The 24607-nt window shown below is 50.1% G+C and overlaps 11 protein-coding genes and 2 non-coding genes across 13 annotated transcripts; 5 read left to right on the top strand and 8 right to left on the bottom strand.

The window, feature by feature from the left end:
* Nucleotides 1–15: 15 nt before the first annotated feature.
* BX661DRAFT_168862 (cyclin-like protein) lies at nt 16–1826 on the bottom strand (the record flags this gene model as incomplete). Its single annotated transcript, XM_051533473.1, has 4 exons — nt 16–90; nt 159–569; nt 879–960; nt 1597–1826. The coding sequence occupies 4 exons, from the start codon at nt 1824–1826 to the stop codon at nt 16–18; spliced, it is 798 nt and encodes a 265-aa protein (XP_051394115.1).
* A 1503-nt stretch (nt 1827–3329) lies between these two features.
* On the bottom strand, nt 3330–6654 carry BX661DRAFT_160303 (putative CSE1-nuclear envelope protein that mediates the nuclear export of importin alpha; the record flags this gene model as incomplete). The annotated part of the gene is made up of 2 exons (XM_051533302.1): nt 6352–6654; nt 3330–6223 (listed from the first exon to the last, which is right to left on the bottom strand). Exons 1-2 carry the CDS (start codon nt 6434–6436, stop codon nt 3330–3332), a joined length of 2979 nt encoding a protein of 992 aa, XP_051394114.1. The 5' UTR covers nt 6437–6654.
* A 195-nt stretch (nt 6655–6849) lies between these two features.
* Nucleotides 6850–8059, top strand: BX661DRAFT_177423 (Arv1-like family-domain-containing protein). The gene has a single exon (XM_051534637.1). The coding sequence runs from the start codon at nt 7204–7206 to the stop codon at nt 8044–8046; it is 843 nt and encodes a 280-aa protein (XP_051394113.1). The 5' UTR covers nt 6850–7203; the 3' UTR covers nt 8047–8059.
* Nucleotides 8060–9599, bottom strand: BX661DRAFT_177419 (rab-GTPase-TBC domain-containing protein). Its single transcript, XM_051534636.1, is given in 3 exon segments — nt 8060–9188; nt 9293–9445; nt 9458–9599. The coding sequence occupies 3 exon segments, from the start codon at nt 9508–9510 to the stop codon at nt 8141–8143; spliced, it is 1254 nt and encodes a 417-aa protein (XP_051394112.1). The 5' UTR covers nt 9511–9599; the 3' UTR covers nt 8060–8140.
* On the top strand, nt 9578–11719 carry BX661DRAFT_177416 (uncharacterized protein). Its single transcript, XM_051534635.1, has 2 exons — nt 9578–9840; nt 10000–11719. The coding sequence occupies exons 1-2, from the start codon at nt 9607–9609 to the stop codon at nt 11635–11637; spliced, it is 1872 nt and encodes a 623-aa protein (XP_051394111.1). The 5' UTR covers nt 9578–9606; the 3' UTR covers nt 11638–11719.
* An 895-nt stretch (nt 11720–12614) lies between these two features.
* On the top strand, nt 12615–12920 carry BX661DRAFT_140172 (TAFII28-like protein; the record flags this gene model as incomplete). The annotated part of the gene is made up of 1 exon (XM_051532826.1): nt 12615–12920. The coding sequence occupies one exon, from the start codon at nt 12615–12617 to the stop codon at nt 12918–12920; it is 306 nt and encodes a 101-aa protein (XP_051394110.1).
* A 92-nt stretch (nt 12921–13012) lies between these two features.
* BX661DRAFT_140299 (delta-12-fatty acid desaturase) lies at nt 13013–14783 on the bottom strand (the record flags this gene model as incomplete). The annotated part of the gene is made up of 2 exons (XM_051532836.1): nt 13013–13886; nt 14506–14783. The coding sequence occupies 2 exons, from the start codon at nt 14781–14783 to the stop codon at nt 13013–13015; spliced, it is 1152 nt and encodes a 383-aa protein (XP_051394109.1).
* Nucleotides 14784–15349: 566 nt separating this feature from the next.
* BX661DRAFT_177409 (bleomycin hydrolase) lies at nt 15350–17038 on the bottom strand. Its single transcript, XM_051534634.1, has one exon. The coding sequence runs from the start codon at nt 16865–16867 to the stop codon at nt 15410–15412; it is 1458 nt and encodes a 485-aa protein (XP_051394108.1). The 5' UTR covers nt 16868–17038; the 3' UTR covers nt 15350–15409.
* BX661DRAFT_177407 (uncharacterized protein) lies at nt 17039–18392 on the bottom strand. The gene is made up of 2 exons (XM_051534633.1): nt 17379–18392; nt 17039–17245 (listed from the first exon to the last, which is right to left on the bottom strand). The coding sequence occupies exons 1-2, from the start codon at nt 18349–18351 to the stop codon at nt 17223–17225; spliced, it is 996 nt and encodes a 331-aa protein (XP_051394107.1). The 5' UTR covers nt 18352–18392; the 3' UTR covers nt 17039–17222.
* A 669-nt stretch (nt 18393–19061) lies between these two features.
* On the top strand, nt 19062–19133 carry BX661DRAFT_t21. The gene has a single exon. It is a non-coding gene; the product is annotated as a tRNA-His (tRNA).
* A 1278-nt stretch (nt 19134–20411) lies between these two features.
* On the bottom strand, nt 20412–20483 carry BX661DRAFT_t14. Its single transcript has one exon. It is a non-coding gene; the product is annotated as a tRNA-His (tRNA).
* A 539-nt stretch (nt 20484–21022) lies between these two features.
* Nucleotides 21023–21719, bottom strand: BX661DRAFT_177406 (ribosomal protein L21-like protein). Its single transcript, XM_051534632.1, has 3 exons — nt 21554–21719; nt 21390–21456; nt 21023–21357 (listed from the first exon to the last, which is right to left on the bottom strand). The coding sequence occupies exons 1-3, from the start codon at nt 21577–21579 to the stop codon at nt 21076–21078; spliced, it is 375 nt and encodes a 124-aa protein (XP_051394106.1). The 5' UTR covers nt 21580–21719; the 3' UTR covers nt 21023–21075.
* A 222-nt stretch (nt 21720–21941) lies between these two features.
* On the top strand, nt 21942–24253 carry BX661DRAFT_177403 (ATP synthase subunit alpha). Its single transcript, XM_051534631.1, is given in 4 exon segments — nt 21942–22144; nt 22473–23144; nt 23159–23293; nt 23373–24253. The coding sequence occupies 4 exon segments, from the start codon at nt 22085–22087 to the stop codon at nt 24060–24062; spliced, it is 1557 nt and encodes a 518-aa protein (XP_051394105.1). The 5' UTR covers nt 21942–22084; the 3' UTR covers nt 24063–24253.
* Nucleotides 24254–24607: the final 354 nt, after the last annotated feature.

The following is a 24607-nucleotide window of genomic DNA, read 5'->3' as shown; positions in this document are numbered from 1 at the left end:
ACCGCTCTCTCTCTTTTAGCCAGACCGGAGCTGGCGCTGCTGCTGCAACTGCTGCTGCCTGTACGTCTCCTTCTCAGCCTCGTCCTCGAGCTGGTAGAACTCAAACATGTCCATGATGCACGCCTCAACAGCGTGCTCGGATTCAACGAGAAACCCACCGTCCGAGAATCAAGCAACAAGCCATCAAACTCGTATCCATGCACATTCATGGCAAAGTACAACGCAGCCACGGCAATGACTTCAGGCGCGTACAAAAGGCAAATTTGCGAACGCATGCAGTCGTTGACATGAGCAATTGCACTTTTGACCACGAAAATTGGGATGCCAAACTCCATTGCCAAGGCGTCGATAAAGCGGTGCGGGTGCGTAATGTCGAGGTCAAAGCAGCAGTTCTCCGCCACGGATATCTCCAGTCGCTTCAGCGTGCGCTCCCACCGCTCGGCGGCGCTGGCGAGGTCCTTGGTGACTCCCTTCAGGGCTACAATCGCGCAGGCCTTGGATACGACCTTGATCGGGCGCTTGTGCTCCTCCACCTTGGAGGCTAATAATACGCACGCTCCGGCCACTTCCTATTAAATGAAAATGCATAGAAAAATACGGGGGGGGGGGGGGGAAGGGAGGGGCGAGGATAATTAGAGAAGCCGTAATTGGGAGAAAAAGGGGGTCGCTTGCTAAGCCTAGGACAAGTAAATATTTTTCCATCCTTGTATTCCTCTTACTGCGGCCAAATATGTGCTTACTGTCAATCTGGCCGCTTTCGCATCTACTAGTCACAAAAGCTAGCGATGCTTGTTACAAAAAACAAAACATGTTCACACCCAACAGCGTTTGGCAATGGCAATGAAACAGACAGGGGAAGGGGAAAACAATATGCTTACATATTGGTGATGTTGGGCTACGGATTGCCGCGTGTAGAACCGATGGAAAAAGGTGCACGCTGTCGATGCCACGATCTGGTGCCTACATTATAAACAATTGGCATAGTTTGAGGTGGTCGATTAGTGGCAGCCTCTGGGCATTGTTGTGTGAAAGTTTGCGCTTTCGAAATAACAAAATAACAGTGATTGTTGGGGGGCGTCGTATTTTGCGTAGTGTTGTGGCCAAGACTTTTCTTTTTTTGCTGCTCACACAGTATAGAAGCAGTGTAAAAAGAACCATGAAGCCATCACGCACAATGCACAATGACACACTCGTGGCGAGAGAAACAAAAAGCAAGTAAAACCAATTTTACAAGAGCGGAGATGAAAAGAACATAACCTCAATTACAGCGCAAATCATGCGCTTGCATGCATGTATGCATGCACATCAACAGGAAGAATAGACATCAGACATGCTTCGCGCAAAAGCAGCTTTCCCATTGCTTATCGTGCATAATAGGAAAGGGGCGGGCAGCAAGCAGCAATAACAACAAAAAAAGAAGGCTGGTGAAGTGATCACATCACAATGGAAAACCAACATAACCAATATGTACGTTAGCCGGACCCTATTATCCAGCACGAAGACGGTATTTTCGGGTGCTTCAAGCAACAAGCAAAAAACCACACAGCTAGGAAAATAATGTGGAAGAGAAAGGCCATAGCAATGGCGCGCACTTACATTTCAAGTCTTTTCACGACGTTGTAGATAAAGTTACATCCTCGAGTACGCCAGCTCCGAATCTCCGCCTGCGCGCTCTGCTTGTTCCCAGGCGGCGTGGCGTAGTCGTTTGCTGTCGATGAAGGTGTGCCGACAAGGTCCTCCTTCCGGAACAGCCACTGGTTGGAGGCCTCGCCGACTGTTGGCGAGTATGTGGCATCATATGCGCAAAGTCCGAGCTGCGTCGCCATACTGCTTATTTGCTGCGGTTTGTATGATAAAAAAGATTGCGCTTGACCCGAGTGTGTTAATATATCCGTCCCCGATTTTTTTACGTGGTGTGCGAACAAAGAAGAGAAGCAAGTTGCAAAGTACGGCCAGTGTCACACCTTGCTGGGTGGCCGGCTAGCTGGCTGGTTGGATGGGTCAACTGTCTGTGGTGCAGGAGTAAGGAAAGGCGACTACTGTCCTTTTTTATGTGAACAAGCTAAAATATATCTTGAGTTTGTGTATAAAAACAAAACCCAAAAGAGATATGGCGAAGGCAAAATAGGAAGGGGGCGTGCTAAGGGGAAAACGATAATAAACAGCTACTAGGGAGAAAGAGGAGTGTGTGAGAAAAAAGAAAGAACGAACAAGAGAAAATAGGCAAGATTTTAATTGCAAGGAATATTACAAAAAAAAAGCGAGGCTCCAGCTTCCTCCTCTTTACGCCTTTAAAACCCAGTCTGTTATTTCCCAAAGGTAGAATAAAAACGGCAAGAGCGGTTTTTTATTGCTGCTGCTAAAGAATAAAATAAAAAGAGCCAAAGTCTTACAAACTCCTGAATTAAAGAGAAAATAAGCACTTTGACAAAGAGCTAAAAAAAGGTTGTAAAAGCGTTGAAGAGAAGAAAATAAAGGGTTGCAAAAAGAGGGAAGGTGAGGATACTAAAAATAATGAACCGAGTAGTGCAGCTCTTGGCTTATTAGAAAGAAAGAAAAGACTGGGCTGCTTCGGGACCCGCTTTTGCTGCTAATGCCGCTGCTGTTGTTGTTTATTTTTTTTGCTCAGCCAGGCTCGATAAAAAGAGCAAATAATGAGAAAAATACAAAAAGAAACTGTGTACAAAAACAAGATAAAAAGAAAAGGTTGTTGACACTAGAGGAGAAGAGGGAAAGAGGAAGGAAGGAAGGAAGGAAGGAAGGAAGGAGAGAGAGAGAAAGAAAAAGGCGGGGCAAAGGTGAATACAGGCTGTGTAATTTGCTTTTGGCCATTTCATCGAAGCGCTTCACTCACTCACTCGCTTGCTCGACTCTGCCACTGTCTGTGCCTGTACTTGCCGACTCCCCCCTTTTTTTATGCAAACACCATCCCCCTCCTCGCAGTGCAAATCCCGCGCTTCGAGCTGGCTGGTGAAATTGCCTTTATTTGGACAGAGGGAAGGGGCCGCGGAGGCTGGAGGTGAGCGCGCCTCTTCCTTCCCTCCTCCCTCCCCCCACCCAAAAACGGCCAAACAAAAATCGAGGCAATTCACGTGGATCTTGAAATCCTGTTCCGAGAGGCGCAATCGATCAATAGCGGGGGGCTCTGGCCTCATGAGCAAGCAAACGGGCATACCAATATCCCGCAAAAAAAGTGACCTCATCGCAAAGTGAGGAAGAAAAAAAGACGAACATAACTATAAACCAATAGAAAAGAATGGGATTTTGGTTCCTGAAAAAGTGTAAATTAAAAATGAAAAATGAAATAAAACAAGTCATCTAGTTCGAGACTATCGATGTAATAAACTGGCGCTTATCAGCGGACAGCTGCTGGACGGCTGCAGAGATCTGGGCTTGGACTGGGCGCAGGATCTGGCCAAGACCGCGGCTGGGTTGACAATCTGTGGGCACGGGTCAATCTTGATGTCGCCCAGCGTAGCCAGCTTGGCATACGACGCCTGGTACTCTGAAGCCTCAACCTCGAGCGAGTCCAGATCCTCATCAGCGGCTACAGTCGATGCAGCAGCCGCCGCAGCTGCGTCCTCAGAAGATGCAGGGGCGGCGCTGGCATCAGCCTGCGACTTTGTCTCCTTGACCGCAGTATCCATCAGCATGGTAGCCAACTGGTCGAGCACGGCAGTGGTCAGTGGCACATAGGCGGGTGCCGACTGGAAGCGTGGCGAAGCGACCATCAGCCCAAAGCCGACAACAGTGGTCTTGCGCTCGACACGGCCGATAACCTTGGGCACGGCCTCCAGAAGCACATTGCTCAGCAGTGTGGCCATCAGATTCGGCTGGATGGAATCCATGGCATCGAAGAAAACATCCACGCCGGCGCCGCTCTGCGCACCAATGCACATGACCGAGGCCGCGTAGTGCACAAAGTTACGCGTAAACTTTGTTGTGCGCGACGCCTGCAGGCGCGTCAAGCACAGGGTCAGGATCGGCTTGAGGTACTGCTTCAGTGCGGCAGGCGGTGCGAACTGCGTGATCGCCAAAAGCAGGTTGAACCCGTGGTGGTCATTGGTGCGCGACGCAATTAAGCGCTGGAAGACGCCCAGGACTGGCTCCAGTTGGCCGCTGGCCGCGAGCTGCGCACCGCCGACCTGTAGGAAGCTCTGCAGCAGGCGCACGAGGGCAGGGATGTTGCCCTGCGCGGACCATAGGGCGGGCTGCAGCAGCGGAGGCAGTAGGCTGACGTAAGCCTCAGGCAGCTCCGTGCCGCCCTGGTGCATGGACAACAGCTGCGCGAGGATCTGGAACAAGTACGGCATGAACTCGACCACGTCCCCCTGTAGGATGCCCTGGAATATCGGGAACAACGTGGCTTCAAACTGCGCGAGCGCAGCACCCTCGGCTGCGCACGAGAATCGGGCCAGCGCGCCAATAGCCTCGAACATAAAGTGGTTGAAGCGCGGGTTGCTCGGGTTCTTTGAGACCTCGGCCAGGATGGCCGCCAGCTTGGCCAGCGCGGCCGGCGCCAGCGGCAGAATGTTGGTGCGTGTGGCAAGCACGATGCGCATGACGGTCTTCATCAGGTACTCGTTCTCGGCCAGCTTCTGCGGCGAGTCAGCCGAGTCCAGCGCAGTAAATATGTGGCCCAGCATGGGCTGCGCCAGTGGCTGCACGTCGGCGGGCGAGAACAGCATTGTGTTGTCGCGCTTTTGCACCAGCAGCCGCTCGATGGCAAAGGCCGCGTACGTGGCCACCACGGCGTCGGGGTGCGCCAGGTGCGCGGCCAGCAGGGGGAGCGCCTGGACCAGCAGCTCGCGCGGCAGCTGGCTGCGGAACGTGACAACGTACTTAATCGCGTCAGCCTTGAGGATGGGCGACCCGGTGTCAGAGCCCACGTTCTGCAGGTGCTGGATGATCTGCGTGCTGAAGAATTCAGCCACGTCAACCAGCTCGTTGACGCGCGTGGCCCCGAGTGAGTGCACGGACGCAACGACAGCCACAGAGGCTACAAGGAACAGCGCCACATCCTTGTCGCGCCAGTTCGCAGTAGGGTTGGCAGCGTACTGCGCAAGGCCCTTTTGGATATACTGCGACATGACCTGCGTCGTCTCAGTTGCAAACTGCTCCAGCAGGCCGGAGACCAGCTCTGCGGCGGCCTCGCGGCGGGTCCCGGCGCTGTCGCTCTCAACTTCGCGGCGCACAAACTGCAGCGGGTCGTCCTCGAACATCTCCTCGTCGGCCTCAGGCAGTGCTGTGTTGGGGATGATGATGCGCTCGCAGATCAGCTTCAACGACTCGCTGGTCGAGAATAGCTCGCGGTGGTGCGGGTTGCGAACCACCGTACACAGGAAGGACATACCAGTACTGACAATGTTGTCGTACTTGGGCCCGTTGCCGACGACCGTCAGCATGCTCCACACGGTCTCGACGAACTGCGGTAGCTGCTTGAACTCCTCCTCGTAGCGCAGGGCGTACAGATTGATGATCTCGCAGATGCTCGATTTGACCTCCTCCAGGTCGCCGGGCGCATCGTCGTCGCTCTCAGCATGTGGGTTTTTGTACACCAGGTACTTGTGGAACGTCTGCATAAACTCGCCCATGTTGTCCTCGAAGAACGGCGGCAGATCCTGGCAGTTGAGGTCGTAGTAGATCTGGCACAGAAGCATTAGCGAGTGCAGCAGCACCTTCAGCGCCGCGGGGTTGCTTGCGTGCTCGTCAAGCAGGCGGTCTGTTGTCACAAACACCTCCAGGTACGCGTCTTTGAACTGGTCCATCACAAGGTTGATCTTTGTGTACAGCCGATCGGAGCGGAATGCCGACCGCCACTCCCGGAACACGGTGTGGGCCGTTTGCAGGATGCCATTATTTACGTGGTAGTCTGTTGCCGACAGCTTGGACACCAATGTGAGAATCAGCTCTGGCCACTGCTCCGGGAAGTCGCTCTCGGCGATGATTGACACGGCTTCGCCAATCTGCAGTTGCAGCCGCTTGGGCACCGTGATCATTAGGTTCACGATCTCGCTCTTTACTACTCTGCGGTCCTCTTCCAACAGCGTGTCCTCGGTGTCCTCGGTGTCCTCGCTCTGCGGCCAGCAGCGCTTGACAAAGTTTTTAAAGTACAGTGCCGCTGCAAAGCGAATGTTGTCGTTTGTTCCTGAGTCATTGACCAGCTGCAGCAGGGGGACAACAAAGTGCGGCGCTTTTTCGATGGAGCCCAGGTACTGCTCGGCTACACGCGGCAAGAAAGTGTGAGGGGGGAGAAATGGCAAGGTGACGGTTGAATTTAGTACAATGCCGGCCCCGACGAGGGCTGAAATTCATAATGCAGCGGGATTTTATTTAGTAATAAAAACATACCTTGCTTGCGCTCCTGTGTATTGGGGCTGAGAGTTTGTTGAAGACTGCTAGCCAGAGCCTCCTGAGAAGTAGCACTCGACGACATTTTGTAAATAAGCAAAGTTACAAAACAAATTCAAGGTGTAAGGTATAAATAAAAACAGTAGTGTGGTGAAGGTAAAGTTGGGGGAGCAAAAAAAATACTGAAATTTGAGAAACAGAGAGAAAAGGAGAAAAAAAAGAAAAGAATCCAAATTAAATGCAAATGCAAATACACATTTTTTATTTTTCAGTTCTTCGCTTTTCCGCGAGTCCTTTTTTCCCTCAACATCAAAAGGTGGCTGCTAACAAAGAAGAAAAATTCAAAACAGCGCCCAAACTGGATTTTTATTTTGCCCTTTTTTCTTCCTTGGTGATCACTTGACATACTTTGCACTTTGCCATAAAGCAAACGAATGACTATTGCTGTGAAATATTTTCAAAACTCTAACTTAAAAAAAATTAAAATTAAAAAATGTTTTTGTTTTCTTGGGGCCGAATAAAATGCTTCAAAACTCGATTATTCTTCCAGCAAGCCAATACGTGCACACATTGATATGTACGCTTAGTGCAACTTCAGTCAGGATACTCGGTGACGACACGGATGTCATCAGCTGCAACCGAATGGGCTGCGAGTGTCATGTCTTGGATGACCCACAGCGGCGAGTGCTGTTTGCCCTGGTGGTCATCCTGGTTCTGACAGCAGTGGCACTAACGTTTGGACCACGTAAGCACGCAGCTCGAGATCAGTTGGATCCGCTCTCTGATAAGCCACAACCAACTCGTGTTTTTTTTCTGTACGCACACATGAACTAATGCCAAGAAACTGGTTGAATGCCCTCCCCACCCTTGGTATTCAATCAAAATGCATTTTGCGCAAAAAATGTAGAGACACCGCAGTCCCCACTGATGGCCGAGTCGCCCTCAGCATCAGGAGAAGCGTCTACGACAACAGTCAGGCAGATCTGCATCGAATGCGGGTTCCCAGTAGCCAGTCTATACACCGAATATGGCGTCGAGCACATCCGACTAACGCAGTGCGAGAACTGCAAGAGCTTTGCAGACAAGTACGTTGAGCACGATGTCATAATAATGTTCATCGACATGCTCCTACACAAACCACAGGTATACCGACACCTTCTGGTCAACAAGCTCGAATTCCGCCATGCCTTTATCGAGAAGAACGTGGGCAAACTGGGCATACTCCTGATACTCTTCAGCGTGTACATTGATTGGTTCCGGCTGGAGGAGGGCGGGCGGCTGCGCGGGCAGAGCGAATTGTTGTTTGAGAAGCAGCATTCGTTTGCATTGCAGTATTTGTTTATTTTGGTCTTGTCTGCGATTGATGCAGCGGCGTTGCTCGTGGGGATTTTGCTCGCGTCGGTTATTCACCAGAGGTCGTTTAGGCAGGCTAGGTGGTGGGCGACTATTTCGACAGCATTGATTATTTCGGGATTCGGCAAGGTGCTGATGCTTCTGCTAGTTATCTGGGAGTACAACGAGTCGTATTACCCATGGCTGCTTGATTTTTTAGTGTTCACCTCGCACTCGACGGCAATCTCTGTGCTATTTGACATTAATGTTCTGTGGGCCAGCCTCGTGGTTGTGTTCAGCACGGCTGTCAAGCAGCTTGTGCACCTAATGGCACTCACTGTGTCTTCGTTTTTATTTGCATAAACCCATCCAAACAATTCAAATATCTGATATACTTTTATGTGTTTGCGCACAACAACAACAACAATGAAAAAAGAATGAGAATGATCTGTGCTGCCTACGGATGGATCTGGAGCTGCTGCATCAGCATCCATGCGTACATGAGCATAGTCGCTGAAGCCACGGTGGCGACCATCAGTGGCCACTTATGTTGAAGCGCCAAGTTGCGCGCCTTCTGAGCCGAATTGGTGAGGTCAATAACCCCGGCCATCCGATTAATCCTCCCGCCCTCGGCCGACGAATCAACATTGCCAGCCAAGGGATGGCACCCGTTTCTGACCGCAGGCAGCAGGCTCTCGAACGCCATCGGCCTCGCCGGATCCAGCCGCCTCCACGTTGCCTCGTATGTGTTGACGGCAGACAACTTGGGCAGAATAATCTGCCCCATGTGTTGCAGCTTGGCCGGCGGAAACTCAATCTGCATGTAATATGAGTCCTCGATAATCGCGTGCCAATTGCGAATGCGGCCCGGAAGCTTGACGAGCCCAGTATGAATGATGGCAAAGTCCCTGTCGTAGGCGAGAATGTCCTCTTCGTTGCGCTTGAGCATTGCCGCTGCCATGTAGATAACTTGCATTGGCGGCATGGTGATGAGAAAGTCGTAGATGCGGCAGATATCCTGGAACTCATCTAGATCATGCGCGAACCACGTCAGCACCCAGCTGATGGCGAAGAACGCGGGCACATCGAGCTCAGTCAGCAATGCGTGGAGCTTGGGGCTTGTTGTTTCGAGCAGCGAGTAGAGGAGGTTTAGCTGTTTGAGGACCAGGTCTAGGTCGCTGGACATGGCGTCGCGCATGAGAAATAGGGATACCATTTTGGCGGCCTCAATAGCTGGTCTCTCGCTGCCAAACACGCTGAGGAATGTCAGGGAGAGCTCGTGGAAGCCCTGATAGTAGCTTAGCCATGGGTAGTTGCGCAGAACCGCCCGCACAACCTCGCCCAACTGCCCCTGTCGCCGCTTCGCCGCTGATGCATCGCGCCTGTACTCGGGCGACTGTGGAAGGCCCGTCCGCGGAATATCCAGTGCCAGCTGGCCCTCGTCTGGATGCGGTACTGCGCGGTTGCCGGCATCGGTCAATGATCTAAAATTAAGCAGTAGTGGCCTAAAAACGAGCATGTGCATTTAAACCTTGGGGTTTTTTTTCTTCGTAGCTGCGTTGTCTTTTTTTCAAAGAGGATGTTTGTTTGTGCAGTTGTGCTTCTTTACCATGCTCGGCGTCGCAGCCGTATTGTCTGGAATCCATCGCCGGTGCGTGCCAGCAGTTTGAGTGTTGTCAAGTCGCGGTTTGATATGGCCTGGGAGATGCGCTTGGCCCGCGTCAGGGGCTTTCCGGCGCTGCTGTGCGTGGCTGTGGCTGTGGCTGTGGCTGTGTTTGGCTGCCTTTGGTTCTTCCGGCGCCATGGCTGTTGAGAGTCACTTTGCATTTCGAATTGAGAGTGTCAAAAAGGCTGTAAAAGGCTGGCGTCGTTCAAATAAAAAGTAAAGAATAGATAGCTGCATAAGTGATATTAAAAAGGGGGATGCGACTTTGCTGCACGTCAGCATCTCCGAACTTGAATTTTTTTGGACGCAAATACTCAAAAAAAATTCAGACTTTTTTCCTCCCATCCTTCAAAACTCGACAACCGAAAAAATGGATTAAAATTTTTTCGTTCCATATTTATCTTTATCCCTTTGGCATTGCAATACTTTTCATTTACTCACGATTTCATAACACCCAAATTCACACACTCGACTCGCAAATGGGCACGGATGTAAGAACCGACAACCCCTCCACTTGTCTCCCTTGCCAATGCGTATACACAACAACAATAGCAGCAGCAGCAACAACAACAACAACAACAACAACAACAACAAGGTGTGTGCTCTCAATGCTAACATGAACATGCGCATTTACATTCTTATTCGTGTAGTTTGAGAGGCTCATGCAGCTGGCCGATCGCAACAAAGCTGACATTGAGCGCGCAGCACAGGAACGCAAGCGCCTAGCGGGCGCAATATCCAACAAAGACAGAAGCAGCGAGCGCGAGGCAGACGAAAGGCGAAGGAAAAGGCTGGTGGAGGAGCGCATTCAGCAACGCGAGCATGATGAGAACCAAAGGCAGAAGCGCGCAAAAATGGCGCTGGAGAGGCGCAAGCAGGAGAGGGCCGAGGCAGAGAGGGCTGATGAGGCGCAGCGCAAGCAGACACAGCGACAGAAGCAACAGCCCATGCAGCAGCAACAACAGCAAAAGGCGGGATATGCGGGTGGTAGCGGCACCGGTGCGAAGAGCAGCGTGGCCAGAAGGCCTGAGGCCAATTCGGCTGTGGCGGGAGCGAAGAAACCGGCGGAGGCTCAGCCGGTGAGCTTCCAGGAGCTTATGCAGATTGCTGCGCAGAACGCGGCTGCGCCAGCGAAAAGTGCAGACAAGGCGCCGCGGACTGGCGCGCAACCCGGATTGGGTTCCTCGAGGGCGGCGCCTTTGCCCACCAGGAGCCCAGCTGGCCGTGCTGTTTTGCAGAGTGCCAGGGTTCGGCGAGCCGGCGACCGCAGCCGGTCGCCCAGGAAAGCTGCTTGGGCTCAGTCGCCGACAGACAACAGGAGAGCCCGGTCGCGGTCGCCTGTGGATAAAAGGCAGGCTGCGCCTGCGCCAGTCCGGAGCAGGGCCCCCGGCCTTGCGCACTGCCCTGCTCCAGTCGGCACACAGCATGTGCGACAGCCCCCAAGGCCCACCACAACCTCGCTGACACACAGGATGGTCGCGGGCAAGCGGCGGCCCGCAGTGCGGCATGACCGTGCTGCTGCTGCCCCTGCGTTTGCCGATCCAGCCGCGCCAAGGGCGCCTGGGCGGCTGCCGCCGCAGGAACAACAGCAAACCGTGCGCAAGCCGCCCGAGCGCGAGATTGACCGCTTTGGCGTGCGTTCTGGTGCGAATTTGGCCGCTAGAAGGCCTACGCTACCTGGCCGTGGTGCTTCGCGGGATAGCGTCGGTGGAGCTGCTGAGCGCAGGGCCCAGCCGAGTGCTCTGGCCCCTGCGAGGGCGCGCAGTACCCGGGATGAGCGCGACGCCCGGTCGGTCCGCAGTCCGGTCCCACGTTTGGATGGTCGCGGTGGCCGGCCGTTAGTGCCACCAGCACTGCGTGCTGGCGAAAACAGCAGACCCCGCGGCGGTGATCAGCGTGCACTGCCCAGGAACAACAGCGCCATTGGAAGACCAAACCGTGCTGGTGGTGGTGGTGCGATGCAGAAGCGCAGGCGCGAGGAATACTACGATGACCATGATGATGAGAGCGGCTATGACTCGTTGGACGACTTTGTGGTTGATGATGAGGAAGAGGGTGGTGCCAGGTATCGAGAGGGGTCGATTCGCAGGATGCTGGGTGTGCAATACAGGGATGTCGATGACGACGATGACGATGGTGATGATATGGAGGTCTCGGCGTCGCAGCTGATGCGGGAAGAGCGTATTAGTGCGAAGATTGGTCGACAGGAGGATGAGGAGGAGGAGAGGCGGCAAGAGGAGGCTGAGCGTGCTCGCAAGCACCGTGTTCGTGAACGCGAAAGACGGTGATTTTTTTGTTTTATATCTTTATTATTTATTTTTTATTTAACTAATTCACATGGATTTGACTGGGCTCTGCCCACAAGTTTAATGTTTACCGGTAAATGTCTGGGCAAACAAGCATTACGTTTGCTTTTTAGTGTGAATAGATTATTCACCACTTATTCGCTTTACATTTGAATATTCCCTTTCACACTTTGGTAATACAACAAAACACGCAAAAAATGTCTTCTGACCAGTCGCGGAGCGCATCTGGCGCAGGATCACCAGCAAACGGAGCTATATCCGGAACTAATACCGGAGCCGGAGCTGGAGCTGGAACCGGCACTACCACCACCCCACCCACTGCTTCTTCTTTGAAAAAGAGACCCCGCCTAACAGCCCTGACACCAACCGGCCTGCTGCGACAAAAAAAGCGACGGATAGCAGCAGCCTCCACATCCGCCTCTGCCTCCGGCCCCAGCCCTGCATCCGCAATTGTCTCCACCAATGTAACCTTGACCACTTCCTCTGTTGCCGGTCTTATCCGCAAACCACTCATTCGGACCGGTGCATTCACGCCCACTAAGCCTCGCAATCCCATGTCGAGCATTTCTACGGTTTCCTTGGATAACCTGGTTATACCTATGGGTCCGGAGAAGAAAGCCCGTAGGGGCAGTTTGATGGGCATGTCGGCACCGGGGGATGGTGAGCAGCAGGATGCTGATAAGGGAATGGATGGGAGGAGGAGATCTGGATCTAATACTGGTATGAATTCCAATGACGCACTTTCCTCTTTTTCTGCTTCTGCTGCTGCTGCTAGTAGCGGTGGTGGTGGTGGTGCCGCGGATTATGAGGAATTCGGTGACTTGGGAGCAAGCAGCAGCATGGGGGGAGGACCCACCGGTGCCAGTGGTGGTGGTGGTGGTGGGTCAACCAGCGATACCGAAGACTCCATCACTTTGGTGCACCAAAGCAAAGCCGAAATTAAAGAAATGTGGGATCAAATGACAGACAACCAACGACAAAGATACGACGTTTATCGCCGTACTGCACTCAACAAGGGGTCGGTTAAGAAATTGGCTTATCATATACTGAATCAGCAGATATCTTCGACTTTGACCTTTGTGCTGGCTGGGTTCTCAAAGGTCTTTGTTGGCGAGATTGTCGAGAGAGCTGTCCAGCTTAAGATAGAGCGCGGGGAGACGGAGGAGGGCCCGTTGAAACCGGAGCATTTGAGAGAAGCATATCGCTTGTACAAGAAGGAAACGCAAACTGGGTCAAGCAGTGGCTTTACCAAACGTCTATTCTAGAAAAATAAAAGAAAGGTTCTATTATCATTAATAAAAAAATGGTTGGTATTGGAAATTTTATGTGGAATAATAAAAAGCAGTGTATATTGTAATCAAGTCGACTTGATAGCAGGGGTCGAGGTGTTTCTAAAGAACAGAATAGACCCGGCTTCCTCGACGAACTGGCAGTGCTTGTAGGTCTTGTACAGTGAGACCAAAAAGTTGGTGTTGTCGTAGTGATAATGCTTGCCCAGCTTCTTCTTCAGATGCTTCGTGGCCTCCACTGCATGGTAATGCGGCATCTGCGAGAAAACGTGGTGCGCAACATGTGTGTCATTGATATGGTGCAAGCACACATTGAGGGCCCATCCGTAGTCGCGATCAACGGTTGACAGAGCGCCGCGCATAAAGTCCCAGCTGTCATCGTTGTAGTGCGGGACCTTTGCGTCGGTGTGCTGCAAGAACGTAATGGTGACCAGGAAGAAGTTAACAACCAGGTAGGGCCCGCCATAGTAGAAGAACACGGTGGCAGCCGAGTACACATAGCTAAAGTAAGCAAGAACGCTGACCGTGATCAGAATGCCAACATCGCTGTTGAAAATGTTCCAGTAGTTCTCGGGCTTGAAGAGAACCGAGTTCGGGTTGAAGTGCGAGGCTCCGCGGGCGTACTTGGGCCCGGAGGAGTTACAGAACAAGTACATGGGCCAGCCGAAAAGCGACTGCAGGACAACCTTGAACAGGTGGTATATGGGCGTCTCCTCGAAGATAGAGTCCTCCACCCATGCCGGCGTCGAGGGCTTACCCTCCAGACCACGGTACGCCTTTGTGCGGGGAACGAATACCTCGTCGCGGGTCATGTTGTTGGTGTTCTTGTGGTGCTGTGAGTGCGAGTACTTCCATGAGTAGTACGGGACCAGAAGCGCCGAGTGCAAGACCCAGCCCGTGATGTTGTTGGTGGCTATGTCGGCCGAGAATCCTCCGTGTCCACTATAGTCGATGAAGAACAATCAGATATTTGCATGTTTTTTGCCTAATTAGCTTGCTTTGTTATAAATAAATGCAAAAACAGGTTGCGGCGCAAGATTTTGGAATGTGAAAGCTGAGCAATGTGAAAAGGGAGGGGATTTTCCAGTTTACTGCCATGTTCCACGAAGCTCTGAAGAAAGAAAAATAGTGTACGTGAATGTTTTTGGTTCGTCGGCATTCAAGAACCAGCCCGCCCACCAAGCGATGAGAGATGAGAAGGATAAGCTGGGAAGAGGCGCAGGAGAGTTGCAGAGTCGGATGTCTCCAATATTGATAAAAAAGACAAATGATATGCACAGAAATGGCAAGAGAAGATCAACCAATTTAAAGTACTAATTCAGGAAGCGGCTATAATTCCCCAGCACATCCTCCCAGCAAAGTCGCACAGCGAGCAATAAATAAAGCGATTAACCCAGCACTACTGCTTCTGCTGTTTTATAATGCAACCGATCTCTTACTGCATCGCACAAGCACTCACAACCACAAATATGCATGATGTGAAAAAAAAGCTTCAGAAACTCCCACATCACAAAAAGTGGCTGAATGCCAATGCCTATATAGCATAAATTTTATAACTTACCATTCATGAGCAATGACCCAGATACCAGTACAGACGACACCCTGGCAGATACAGTACGCGATCCAGGCAGGCAAGCGAAGAATCGCAGGAAGCATCGAAATGTGCGAGGCGCAGTAGCATAGGAACGCAACACCGCATAGGTCGTAGAAGATATAGCTGAAGGAGCGCAGGGTATCGCGCTCAAAGCAGTGCTTGGGAATGCAGTCGCGCAGCTCCTTGATGGTAAAGGTGGGAGGCTCAAAGTTCTCCTCCGGATTAACGGTCCCCTTGACGCCCATTTTCTTTTATATATAGTAGAATATAGGTGGATAACCCTGGAATATATATAAAAAAATATGAATATAAATAATTGAAAAGAAACTGGGTGTGAAGAAAAGAAAGAAAGAGGTGGAGAGAGAAAGAGTGTGTGGTTGAAGAAAGCAAGATTTGTATTTTTCAAAGTAAAATTTTTTTGGTTGTTTGGCGCATCACTGAGGAGTGATTTTTTATGGCGCAGAGATGGATGAATAAAGCGGAAAGCCTGCGATGCGTTTTGGGGGATCGAGAGAATAACCCACTCCCAGCCATCTCGCTCCTCACGCTATCTCCAAACCGGCCACATCCCCCATCTCTGTATCTCTTGTATCTCTTGTATATCTGTGACAGTCAAGGTGGTAGACAGTGTGCTTGAACCGCACTATCGACTAAGATGGGAAAGCTTACCAAAAGCACTGCATTTTTTCAACTGGCAGCGAAAGTGATGCTGGTCGCGCACAGTTCAATCGGCCTGCCTCTGTGGACCATCTACGCTGCAAAGGCCGCTGCGGTTGGACCGGCTGTTCCGTGGCCTTACCACTCGGACAAGAAAGTGAAAATTTTGATTGGATAAAAAAAAAGTTTAAAAAAATTGCTCTATCATCGGGCCTCACTGGGCCAACGCGCCCATGGGATCCCAGGGTGGCAGCACGACGGCGTCCTGCTTGAGCACGTCCAGTACATGGTCCGGAATGTCGCGCTTCTCCAGCACGATCTGGTAGACAAACTCGTCAAACCAACGGTCAGTCATAATCAGGTAGCCCTTGTTGCCGTAGTCCTCGCCCCAGCTGTTCTCGATCCGCCAGCGCACGGTCTTGTCGTCCTCAATATGCACGCCCGTCAAAACCATCGCGTGCGTCATCAGGCTCTCCCCGTACTGCAGGCGCTCAGCCTTATCCATGTTAAACCCAAAGTTGAACGCAACCTTGTAGTCGTGCAGCTCCGTGTCCATCATGCCCTTGTCGCGCGAGTGGAACTTTCCAACGTCACAGCCGAACCAAACGGGTCGCCCGGCCTTGATGACCTCGGCGGCATAGCGCTTGATGTCCGCGACACCCAAGTTGATGTAGTGCACGTCATCGGCGCCCACCACGTTGCCCAGGTACTTGACCGTGTACTTCTTCATGTACTCGTTGCGCGGATCGTGTATCAGGGACACTGTCTGCGTGCAGTCCTGCTTGACATGGTCGCGGTAAAATCCCAACGGCGTCAGGTCCCGGAACTCCTTGAACTCCTTGTCCTTGTTGTAGAACGTCCAGTTGAACTTTGTCGGCGGGTGGCCCAAGGAAATGACCATGATGCGGTGGATCTCCTCAAGCATATCGTGCTTGAATGCGCGCAGCTCGTTCTCCTTCTTGCCCTCTGCGTGTGCGTTGCGCAGCTTCTTGGCGTAGTCGCGCAGCTTGGCCGTGATGAGCTTGTCCATCTCCCTCGAGTTTGACGTGTGGAATGTCTCTGTGAACGCCTCCTTGGTCACCACGCCGTACTTCTCAATCAGTGCAACAAACATATCCCACTGGCCACCGTCACCAACAGGGTCCTTCAAAAGGTACTGCACGACACGCCCGTCGAGATCCTCGTCAAGCGTCTTCAAGACGTTCTCCAGGAACCAGTTGGACTTCTCCATCTTGTCGTAGAAGAAAAGGTACGGCTGCGAGAGCTCCAGCTTTTCCAACTTGTATTCGCTCATCATGCTCTGCCGCAGCATATTGAGCCCGGCAAAAATCCAGCATCGACCACTGACCTTCTGGTTCGTGATCGGTGCGTCGATTGCCAGCTTGTGCGAAAATACTGGTGGGTGTTGGACAACCACATCGCGGTTCTCCAGCGCGTTGCTGTAGGATTCGCGCGAGATTGTCAGCTTAGCCAGTCTGTTCTTGATGTCGGCGTCAAATTCGTCCTTGTAGCTGTCGAGCTGTGACAGGGTTATGCCCTGGGTGCCCTTTTGGATGACCATTGTGGGTGCAGGTGTTTGCTCGGGCTTGTCACTGGTGCTTGCAGTTGTCAGAAAGTGACGCGCGTAGGAAGAAGGAGATGAGTTGGTGTTGCCCAAGCGCAAAATTGTCATGGCAGAATAAGGTGAAATAAGAGCGCGAAATGGCTGTTGGTTCTTGAAGAGACAGACTGTTGTATATAAATATTTTTTTTGCATAAATCAGAAATAAAAAAGTGAGCGCAATTGTATTCTATTGTATAGTGGAAATTTTCTAACAATGAAAGTAAAAAAATAGTAAAGTGGAGGAAAGAGAAACGCCGCCAGAGCATCTGGAGCGAGTGACGCGGCGTGGCCGTGTGAACGGAAAAACACAATCAGAATGCTTAAGTGTGTATTCTCTTTACAATTCCAATCACATGGTTGGATTGCTACTATCTGCGGCGAAATCGACGTCCGCAAAATGGCGGCTCCTCACCTGACTCGACTGCTACTGAATTACGGGCCTGACAGCTACAGAAAAAATGGTGGTAACAAGTTTGAAAAATTATGGTGACAACTTTAGTATGAGCGTATAAATGCTCCCATTAATTAATTAATTTGGAGGTGTTTGCTTTCAACATTCCATTCAATCGCAACACTCTACCTGCTGGCATTTCGTAGAAATACGGGTGATCCAGCGCCTTTTGCACTCCAATGCGCTTGCGGGGATCGTACGTGAGCAGCGCGTTCAGCAACAGGATGGTGTTGGTGCTGGCATTGCGCACAGCAACCTTCAAATTGTTATACTTGTTTTCGGGGAGCCGCATGGACCGCGCCATCGGCAGCTGGCTGAATCCCGGCCATATCCTGTCGCTCGGCGCCCCAATCATGTTGACAATCAGGCGCATCTGCTCAAACTCGCTCTTGCCTGGCATAAACGGACGATGGACCAAAAGCTCGCCCAAAATGCACCCGGCCGACCACATATCTATTGCTGTCGTGTACTCGGTTGCTCCAAGAATGAGCTCTGGCGATCGATACCATAGAGTTGCCACCTGTGGTGTCATCGGCCGCTGAGGCTCGTGGAACAGTCGAGCAAGTCCGAAATCAGCAACCTTGAGCTCGCCGTTTTTTGTCAAAAGCAGATTGGGCAGCTTCAGATCTCTATGCACAACAAAATGGTTGTGACAATACTCCATTCCGCACAGCATCTGCTGCACCAAGCTTTTCACCTCGCCGTGCGAAAACGGTGCCGACATGTTGTCCAACAATGTTCCTAGATCGCATTCGCAGTAGTCCATCACCATGAAAATGCTGTCGATTCCGTGGCCAGCTGCAATGTCCACTACATTAACAATGTTTGGATGGTGCAGGCGCTTGAGGATTGCAATTTCCCGGAAGCTGGAGAGCGGCAAACCAGGTGTATTGTCGCTAATGCTCACTCGCATGCGCTTCAGCGCAACTATTTTTTGACTTTTTTTGTGTCGTCCACGGTATACTATTCCGTAGGTTCCTTCGCCGATCCGGTTGATCTTTTCGTAATCGTTAACATCGATGCACGCGCCAAGGAACCCATTTTGTGGAATGTTTATTGCTTTGCCTGAGAAATCTATAAACGAAGTCGTTTTCTGGTCCATGTGTTTAAAAAATTTTTATTGAATAAATGAATGAATGTTTTTAATATAACTCAATAGCAATAACTCGTTAAGCCAGCAACTTTAACAATATCACTTTAGATGCATGTAATGACATTTTATGCTAATGGGACAGACGAGTGCTAATGACAAGAAGATGGTTTTTATAATAAAAAAGCATTGCCACCGATGACTACAAAAACGAGTCAAAATATACTTTAATTGACTTTGTTTCATTATGCAAGCCGCACTAATCATCTGCAACAAATACAATTGTATGTGGCATACGCGAACCAAGTGCCGAATATAACAATTATCGGCGCAATAAAATCAAGCCTGATTAGGGCCAGATGTATTGATATTTGCTTGAATCACTCGATTTCGTATGCATTTCATTTTTTAATGGGTGTGATGTTTGCACACGCACATTCGTTTTGTGCAGTTTATATATTGTGCACATTCTGCCCAAAGTGGAAGGTTGAACTATATAGCGATGCGCTGTATCGGCTGCGGAGTGGTGTGGAGCCAGCAAAACAGCAGAAACATACATTTTTTATTTATAACCACGTCCGATCCGAACGGCTGGACCAGTTGTTAGCGTACCCAAAAAAATTGTGAAAAAGGTCCGAGACATATTAACAATGACCTGTATACATCTTAGAAGGATAAACTCAGCGTACTGGGTTAACTCAGTTAATAGTCAATCAGCTCAGGCTGTTGTAGTATAGTGGTTAGTACTCCACGTTGTGGCCGTGGTGACCCTGGTTCGATTCCAGGCAACAGCACATTATTTTTGCACTTTCCAGCACTGGATTGCTGAGGTTTCTTTTGCATTTTTATTGCGATTGCCCACGCAAAATGCCAAATTGCACATCGTTAACTCCATATGGTTCCGTGTGTATTGATGTTTAGTTACATTTATCTTTATTTTATACTTTTATAATATATGCAATTTTTTTTGCTATATACATACCCACCAGTTGTAACAAATTAAAAGTATATGTCAACAACTGGTGCTAGTATGTATGTCATTCTGCGGCCAACTGGACTCTGGCTTTAAATATCCAACGACTGCCGGTACCTCGCGCTCCAACTGCTTGGTATAAATGTACTAGCGCGAAAGTGTCTGGATTTTGGTTATCAACCATAACAAAAATGTGGTTTGGCACATTCACACGACGAACCACATTTAGGTACAGCAAAGTTATTGTGTCAATATCTCCGGGAACTGCAGGAGTGTCAGTGTGCCGGTGTAAAGACACCTATGGATATTGAATAGCAAGACCCCGCTGCGGATTGACTCAACGCAAACGGTAACTATCACCTTGCGCGAACTGTCTAATACACGACGAATGTGGTCAAAATATATTTCGCTGGAAAAACTAGTTCTGAACTATTCCAAGTATACCTCGGTGCATCTGTGTGATACAAGAAACTGCGGCTTGTCTCTGGCGATTGATTCATTAATCAATCGCCAGTTAATTCCCTACTTGGACATGCGGGAATTCATATGCACATATAAATACTAATGAATATGAACAGTGGAGGCTGTTCATCTCTCAGCTTTCTTTTAGTTCATTCAGTTCAAATATATATTTTTAACATAACAATCTGTGAATCTGAAGTGGCGATTTGTGTTGAGCTACCACTTCTGAGAAACTTGAGGTGATATCGCCAATATACCGTTTTTCTAGAATCTGCGGGAACCCATCTATATTTCTAAAGAACATTTGGGACAGAACAGTTAGGCCAGCTAGCGGCAAGAACAACCGCATAGTTATTTATATGAGCACTCAGAAATGTGTTCGGGTATTTGCTGAAATATTCCCAGCTGTTTTAAAAAAGTGCAAGAACCAGATAAATTTGAATTTTGCAGTAATATACATATCTTGCGTCTTAAATTGAAATACAACAATAAATAATATACTATTTATAACAATGTTTGCATGACTCAATTATATTACAGAGTTAATGATGTGCAATTTGGCATTTTGCGTGGGCAATCGCAATAAAAATGCAAAAGAAACCTCAGCAATCCAGTGCTGGAAAGTGCAAAAATAATGTGCTGTTGCCTGGAATCGAACCAGGGTCACCACGGCCACAACGTGGAGTACTAACCACTATACTACAACAGCCTGAGCTGATTGACTATTAACTGAGTTAACCAGTACGCTGAGTTTATCCTTCTAAGATGTATACAGGTCATTGTTAATATGTCTCGGACTTTTTCACAATTTTTTTGGGTACGCTAACAACTGGCCAGCCGTTCGGATCGGACGTGGTTATAAATAAAAATGTATGTTTCTGCTGTTTTGCTGGCTCCACACCACTCCGCAGCCGATACAGCGCATCGCTATATAGTTCAACCTTCCACTTTGGCAGAATGTGCACAATATATAAACTGCACAAAACGAATGTGCGTGTGCAAACATCACACCCATTAAAAATGAAATGCATACGAAATCGAGTGATTCAAGCAAATATCAATACATCTGGCCCTAATCAGGCTTGATTTTATTGCGCCGATAATTGTTATATTCGGCACTTGGTTCGCGTATGCCACATACGATTACACCTGTGTCAGTCTGTCATATTAGTATTTCTAGCGTGTCCAAGCTAACAATGTAATCGCTTTTATTTCCATTTCAATGTGCCTCTAAGCTTTTAATTTTATAGCTGGTCAATTGCTTTTTTGTATATCGCATGTATTATATTTGTTGACACTCTTCAAAACTTGTTAACATCAATCTTAGCCACTCTAAGCATAGTGTAGCGGTTCCGGTGGTATGTTGTTTTGTGGTGAGCCGTGCGCTGCTTCTTTTTCGTAACAGTGAACAGCTTGCCGTCCGGGTGCTCAATCACCGTTGCCTCAATTTTAAATAGACTGGGGTCGACCATGGGTTGTCCCTTAATCGTGTAGTCATGCGATCCAAGCTCTGTAACCTGGTTAAGTGACAGCGAGTCACCAAGCTCCAAGTCCTTGATGCGATCCATCACGATAATATCATTCTGGGTAACTGTAACGGGCGGCCCTTAATAACAACAGTCGCATAATACTTTTGCTGCTCGCGCAGACGGTTCACAAGCTCAATAGAGTTGGCAGACCAGCTTGCGGCGGTCGCAGTCTTTGCTGCCTCTGTCTGTGTAGTGTAAAGAGCGCGGCCGAGATTCGTGTAAATGCGGTCGCCGTCTTAAGGCGTTGAACGTGCGCGAGATTCCTGCAAATGCCATGTCTTTATGCTTGTCAGTCTGTTGCTTCAAATGATGCGTATGAGAGTAAAAAAATGCGACAATTAACGGCAAATTGAAACAAGAAAAATAAACTTCCAATTTTTTTCGTTGCTACAAAAAAATAAGATAGGCTCTGTGAGATATGTTCTAAGCGAATTGTTTCCATCCACTTGTAAGCCCAGTTGTGATTAAGCCGCAATCGCGATCACGGCAATTACGCGCTGATCAGTATAATTGGCTCTGAGTGGCTCTCGCCAGATTCCATTATCAGTTGTTTGCGGCAAATTTTGAAGTGGGGAAAGGAGGTGCCCGGTTTTCCCGCCATTGCGGCATCTTTTTTAGCACGGGCAGTCTACAAATTTCTTTATCGCGAAGGAGGAAGCAGAGCTATTCTAGTCCTTTCCCCCTGCTTCACTTTTTTCTTTCTTCTTCGCTATTTAACTAGTTTTATTTTTATTTAGAAAAGTATAACAAGGCACCGATTACAGCCTGCCAATTTAACATAATGCTGAAGAACGTTTCCCGCCTTGCTTCCGCCACTCGCGTTCCCGTCGCTCGCGCCATGGTATGTATTTTTATTGCACTATTTATAACACAAAGACGCAATCAGAATTTAGTGCAAAAAAAGTGCTCGCACTGCTACTTGAATTCAACAGATCTAGAACTTTGTTGTCGTAAATTCAAGACCCGGCAGTCAACATGAAATCCAGCTTATCTTGTGCAGCTAGATTCGACAACACCAATCGAGATAAATTGGCGGTGACTGCTCTTTCCTAAAGTTGCTTATCTATGTCCCACACACACTTTCTCATATACACACTCAATTATTTATTGTTTGTTTTGGCACTGTCTATTAAATTCCAAGAGCCTATTTGTTTTTTATTGCACTTTAGGCTCGCGCCGCCACCCCCGCTGTGGTCCGCGCCTTCTCGGCCTCGGCCTCCGTCAGCGCTGGTGCCAAGCCCGCTGCCTCCGAGGTTACCTCGATCCTCGAGGACCGCATTCTGGGCGCCGCCAACAAGGTCGACCTCCAGGAGACCGGTCGCGTTCTGTCCGTTGGTGACGGTATTGCTCGCGTCTACGGCCTGAAGAACATCCAGGCTGAGGAGATGGTTGAGTTCTCGAGCGGTGTCCAGGGTATGGCTCTTAACCTTGAGGCTGACAACGTTGGTATTGTCATTTTCGGTAACGATCGTCTCATCAAGGAGGGTGACACTGTCAAGCGTACCGGCTGCATTGTCGATGTCCCTGTCGGTGAGGCCCTTCTTGGCCGTGTTGTTGATGCTCTCGGCAACCCCATTGACGGCAAGGGTCCCATCAAGACCAGCCTGCGCTCCCGCGCTATGGTCAAGGCTCCCGGCATTATCCCCCGTCAGTCCGTCCACGAGCCCATGCAGACCGGTATCAAGTCCATCGACTCTATGTTGCCTATCGGCCGTGGCCAGCGTGAGCTGATCATTGGTGATCGTCAGACCGGTAAGACCTCCGTCACCCTCGACACCATGCTTAACCAGAAGCGCTGGAACGACGGCAACGACGAGACCAAGAAGCTGTACTGTGTGTACGTGCCATTGGCCAGAAGCGTTCGACTGTTGCCCAGTTCGTCCAGACCCTTGAGGAGAACGACGCCCTCAAGTACTCGATCGTTGTTGCCGCCACTGCCTCTGAGGCTGCTCCCCTCCAGTACATTGCCCCTACTCGGGTTGCGCTATGGGTGAGTTCTTCCGCGACAACGGAAAGCACGCCCTGATCATCTATGACGATCTGTCCAAGCAGGCCGTTGCTACCGTCAGATGTCGCTGCTGCTGCGTCGTCCCCCTGGTCGCGAGGCCTACCCCGGTGATGTCTTCTACCTCCACTCTCGCCTGCTCGAGCGTGCCGCCAAGATGAACAAGGACTTTGGCTCTGGATCCCTGACCGCCCTCCCCATCATCGAGACCCAGGGTGGTGATGTTTCCGCTTACATTCCTACTAACGTCATTTCCATTACTGACGGACAGGTCTTCCTTGAGGCTGAGCTCTTCTTCAAGGGTATCCGCCCCGCCATTAATGTCGGTATTTCCGTCTCCCGTGTCGGTTCCGCCGCTCAGACCAAGGCCATGAAGCAGGTCGCTGGTTCCCTCAAGCTCTTCCTGGCCCAGTACCGCGAGGTTGCCGCCTTCGCCCAGTTTGGTTCTGATCTCGATGCCTCGACCCAGTTCCTGCTTAACCGTGGTGCCCGTCTCACTGAGATGCTGAAGCAGCCCCAGTACTCGCCCCTGTCGGTCGAGGACCAGGTTGCCATCATCTTTGCCGGTGTCAATGGTTTCCTCGACAAGATTCCCACCACTCGCATTGTCGAGTTCGAGCAGAAGTTCCTGCCCTTCGTCCAGTCCAACCACGCCGACATCCTCAACGCCATCCGCACTGAGGGTAAGATCGACGAGGCCACTGAGAAGAAGCTCCGCGTGATCATTGGTGACTTCGTCAAGGCCTTCATCTAAGCCGCCGCCGCAATTGCTGCGTTGAGGTATCCGGGGTAGTGTGCTGTTCCGCCTCCTTCAGCTTTTAGTTTCTCTTTCTCTTTTCTTTCTATTGTCTTTTTTCCCTTTACAGGTCTTTGAGCTCAACGGGCGCTCTGGTTTTTTTCTTAAAAAGTTTAAAGTACACTCTTTGAACCCGACATTTTTTTGTACCAAGTGTTTTGTTGCTTGCAAATCTTCCCAATTTGAACAGAGCCTGCCATTTGTATGTCCAAGGGGCGTTATCAGAAATCGCTACTATTGGCTTGTCCCGACCCCCGCACCTCCACGCTGGCGATAAAGCGGTGAGATCCTTGATAGCAAACGGTTGATGCTGCGATTAAGGTGGTTTTGATTTTGATCGTAATAATCACAAAAATTGCGAAAATTTTTCACTGATTCCCTCCACCCCAGCATGAAAGTTTGAAATTACATTTTTCATGTCGTTGCACAAGCAAGGGATTTGCTCGTCTGGGAATCGTATAAAATGAGCGCGGCGCGGGACCCAAGGAGCGCGCAAGGAGCTT

The sequence above is a fragment of the Kickxella alabastrina genome (assembly GCF_025024165.1).
Source record: "Kickxella alabastrina strain RSA 675 chromosome Unknown BX661scaffold_3, whole genome shotgun sequence".
NCBI classification, from domain to species: Eukaryota; Fungi; Kickxellomycota; class Kickxellomycetes; order Kickxellales; family Kickxellaceae; genus Kickxella; species Kickxella alabastrina.
Note: the sequence above shows the minus strand (reverse complement) of the source record. Positions and strands in the feature narration are given on the sequence as shown.

What these genes read in the sequence shown, in the direction of transcription:
- BX661DRAFT_177407 (XM_051534633.1), bottom strand. Translation starts at nt 18,351, where the DNA reads ATGGACCAGAAAACGACTTCGTTTATAGATTTCTCAGGCAAAGCAATA. An exon ending in TTTCTACGAAATGCCAGCAG is followed by an intron (nt 17,246 to 17,378) that starts GTAGAGTGTTGC and finishes TTTTTTCTGTAG; the next exon opens with CTGTCAGGCCCGTAATTCAG.
- BX661DRAFT_177423 (XM_051534637.1), top strand. Translation starts at nt 7,204, where the DNA reads ATGCCCTCCCCACCCTTGGTATTCAATCAAAATGCATTTTGCGCAAAA.
- BX661DRAFT_177416 (XM_051534635.1), top strand. Translation starts at nt 9,607, where the DNA reads ATGCGACTTTGCTGCACGTCAGCATCTCCGAACTTGAATTTTTTTGGA. An exon ending in ACTCGCAAATGGGCACGGAT is followed by an intron (nt 9,841 to 9,999) that starts GTAAGAACCGAC and finishes TTATTCGTGTAG; the next exon opens with TTTGAGAGGCTCATGCAGCT.
- BX661DRAFT_177419 (XM_051534636.1), bottom strand. Translation starts at nt 9,510, where the DNA reads ATGCAAAGTGACTCTCAACAGCCATGGCGCCGGAAGAACCAAAGGCAG. An exon ending in CGGCTGCGACGCCGAGCATG is followed by an intron (nt 9,189 to 9,292) that starts GTAAAGAAGCAC and finishes GCTCGTTTTTAG; the next exon opens with GCCACTACTGCTTAATTTTA.
- BX661DRAFT_177406 (XM_051534632.1), bottom strand. Translation starts at nt 21,579, where the DNA reads ATGGCATTTGCAGGAATCTCGCGCAC. An exon ending in TTTGCAGGAATCTCGCGCAC is followed by an intron (nt 21,457 to 21,553) that starts GTTCAACGCCTT and finishes GACCGCCGCAAG; the next exon opens with CTGGTCTGCCAACTCTATTG. An exon ending in AAAAGTATTATGCGACTGTT is followed by an intron (nt 21,358 to 21,389) that starts GTTATTAAGGGC and finishes ACAGTTACCCAG; the next exon opens with AATGATATTATCGTGATGGA.
- BX661DRAFT_177403 (XM_051534631.1), top strand. Translation starts at nt 22,085, where the DNA reads ATGCTGAAGAACGTTTCCCGCCTTGCTTCCGCCACTCGCGTTCCCGTC. An exon ending in TTCCCGTCGCTCGCGCCATG is followed by an intron (nt 22,145 to 22,472) that starts GTATGTATTTTT and finishes ATTGCACTTTAG; the next exon opens with GCTCGCGCCGCCACCCCCGC. An exon ending in CTACTCGGGTTGCGCTATGG is followed by an intron (nt 23,294 to 23,372) that starts GTGAGTTCTTCC and finishes TGCTACCGTCAG; the next exon opens with ATGTCGCTGCTGCTGCGTCG.
- BX661DRAFT_177409 (XM_051534634.1), bottom strand. Translation starts at nt 16,867, where the DNA reads ATGACAATTTTGCGCTTGGGCAACACCAACTCATCTCCTTCTTCCTAC.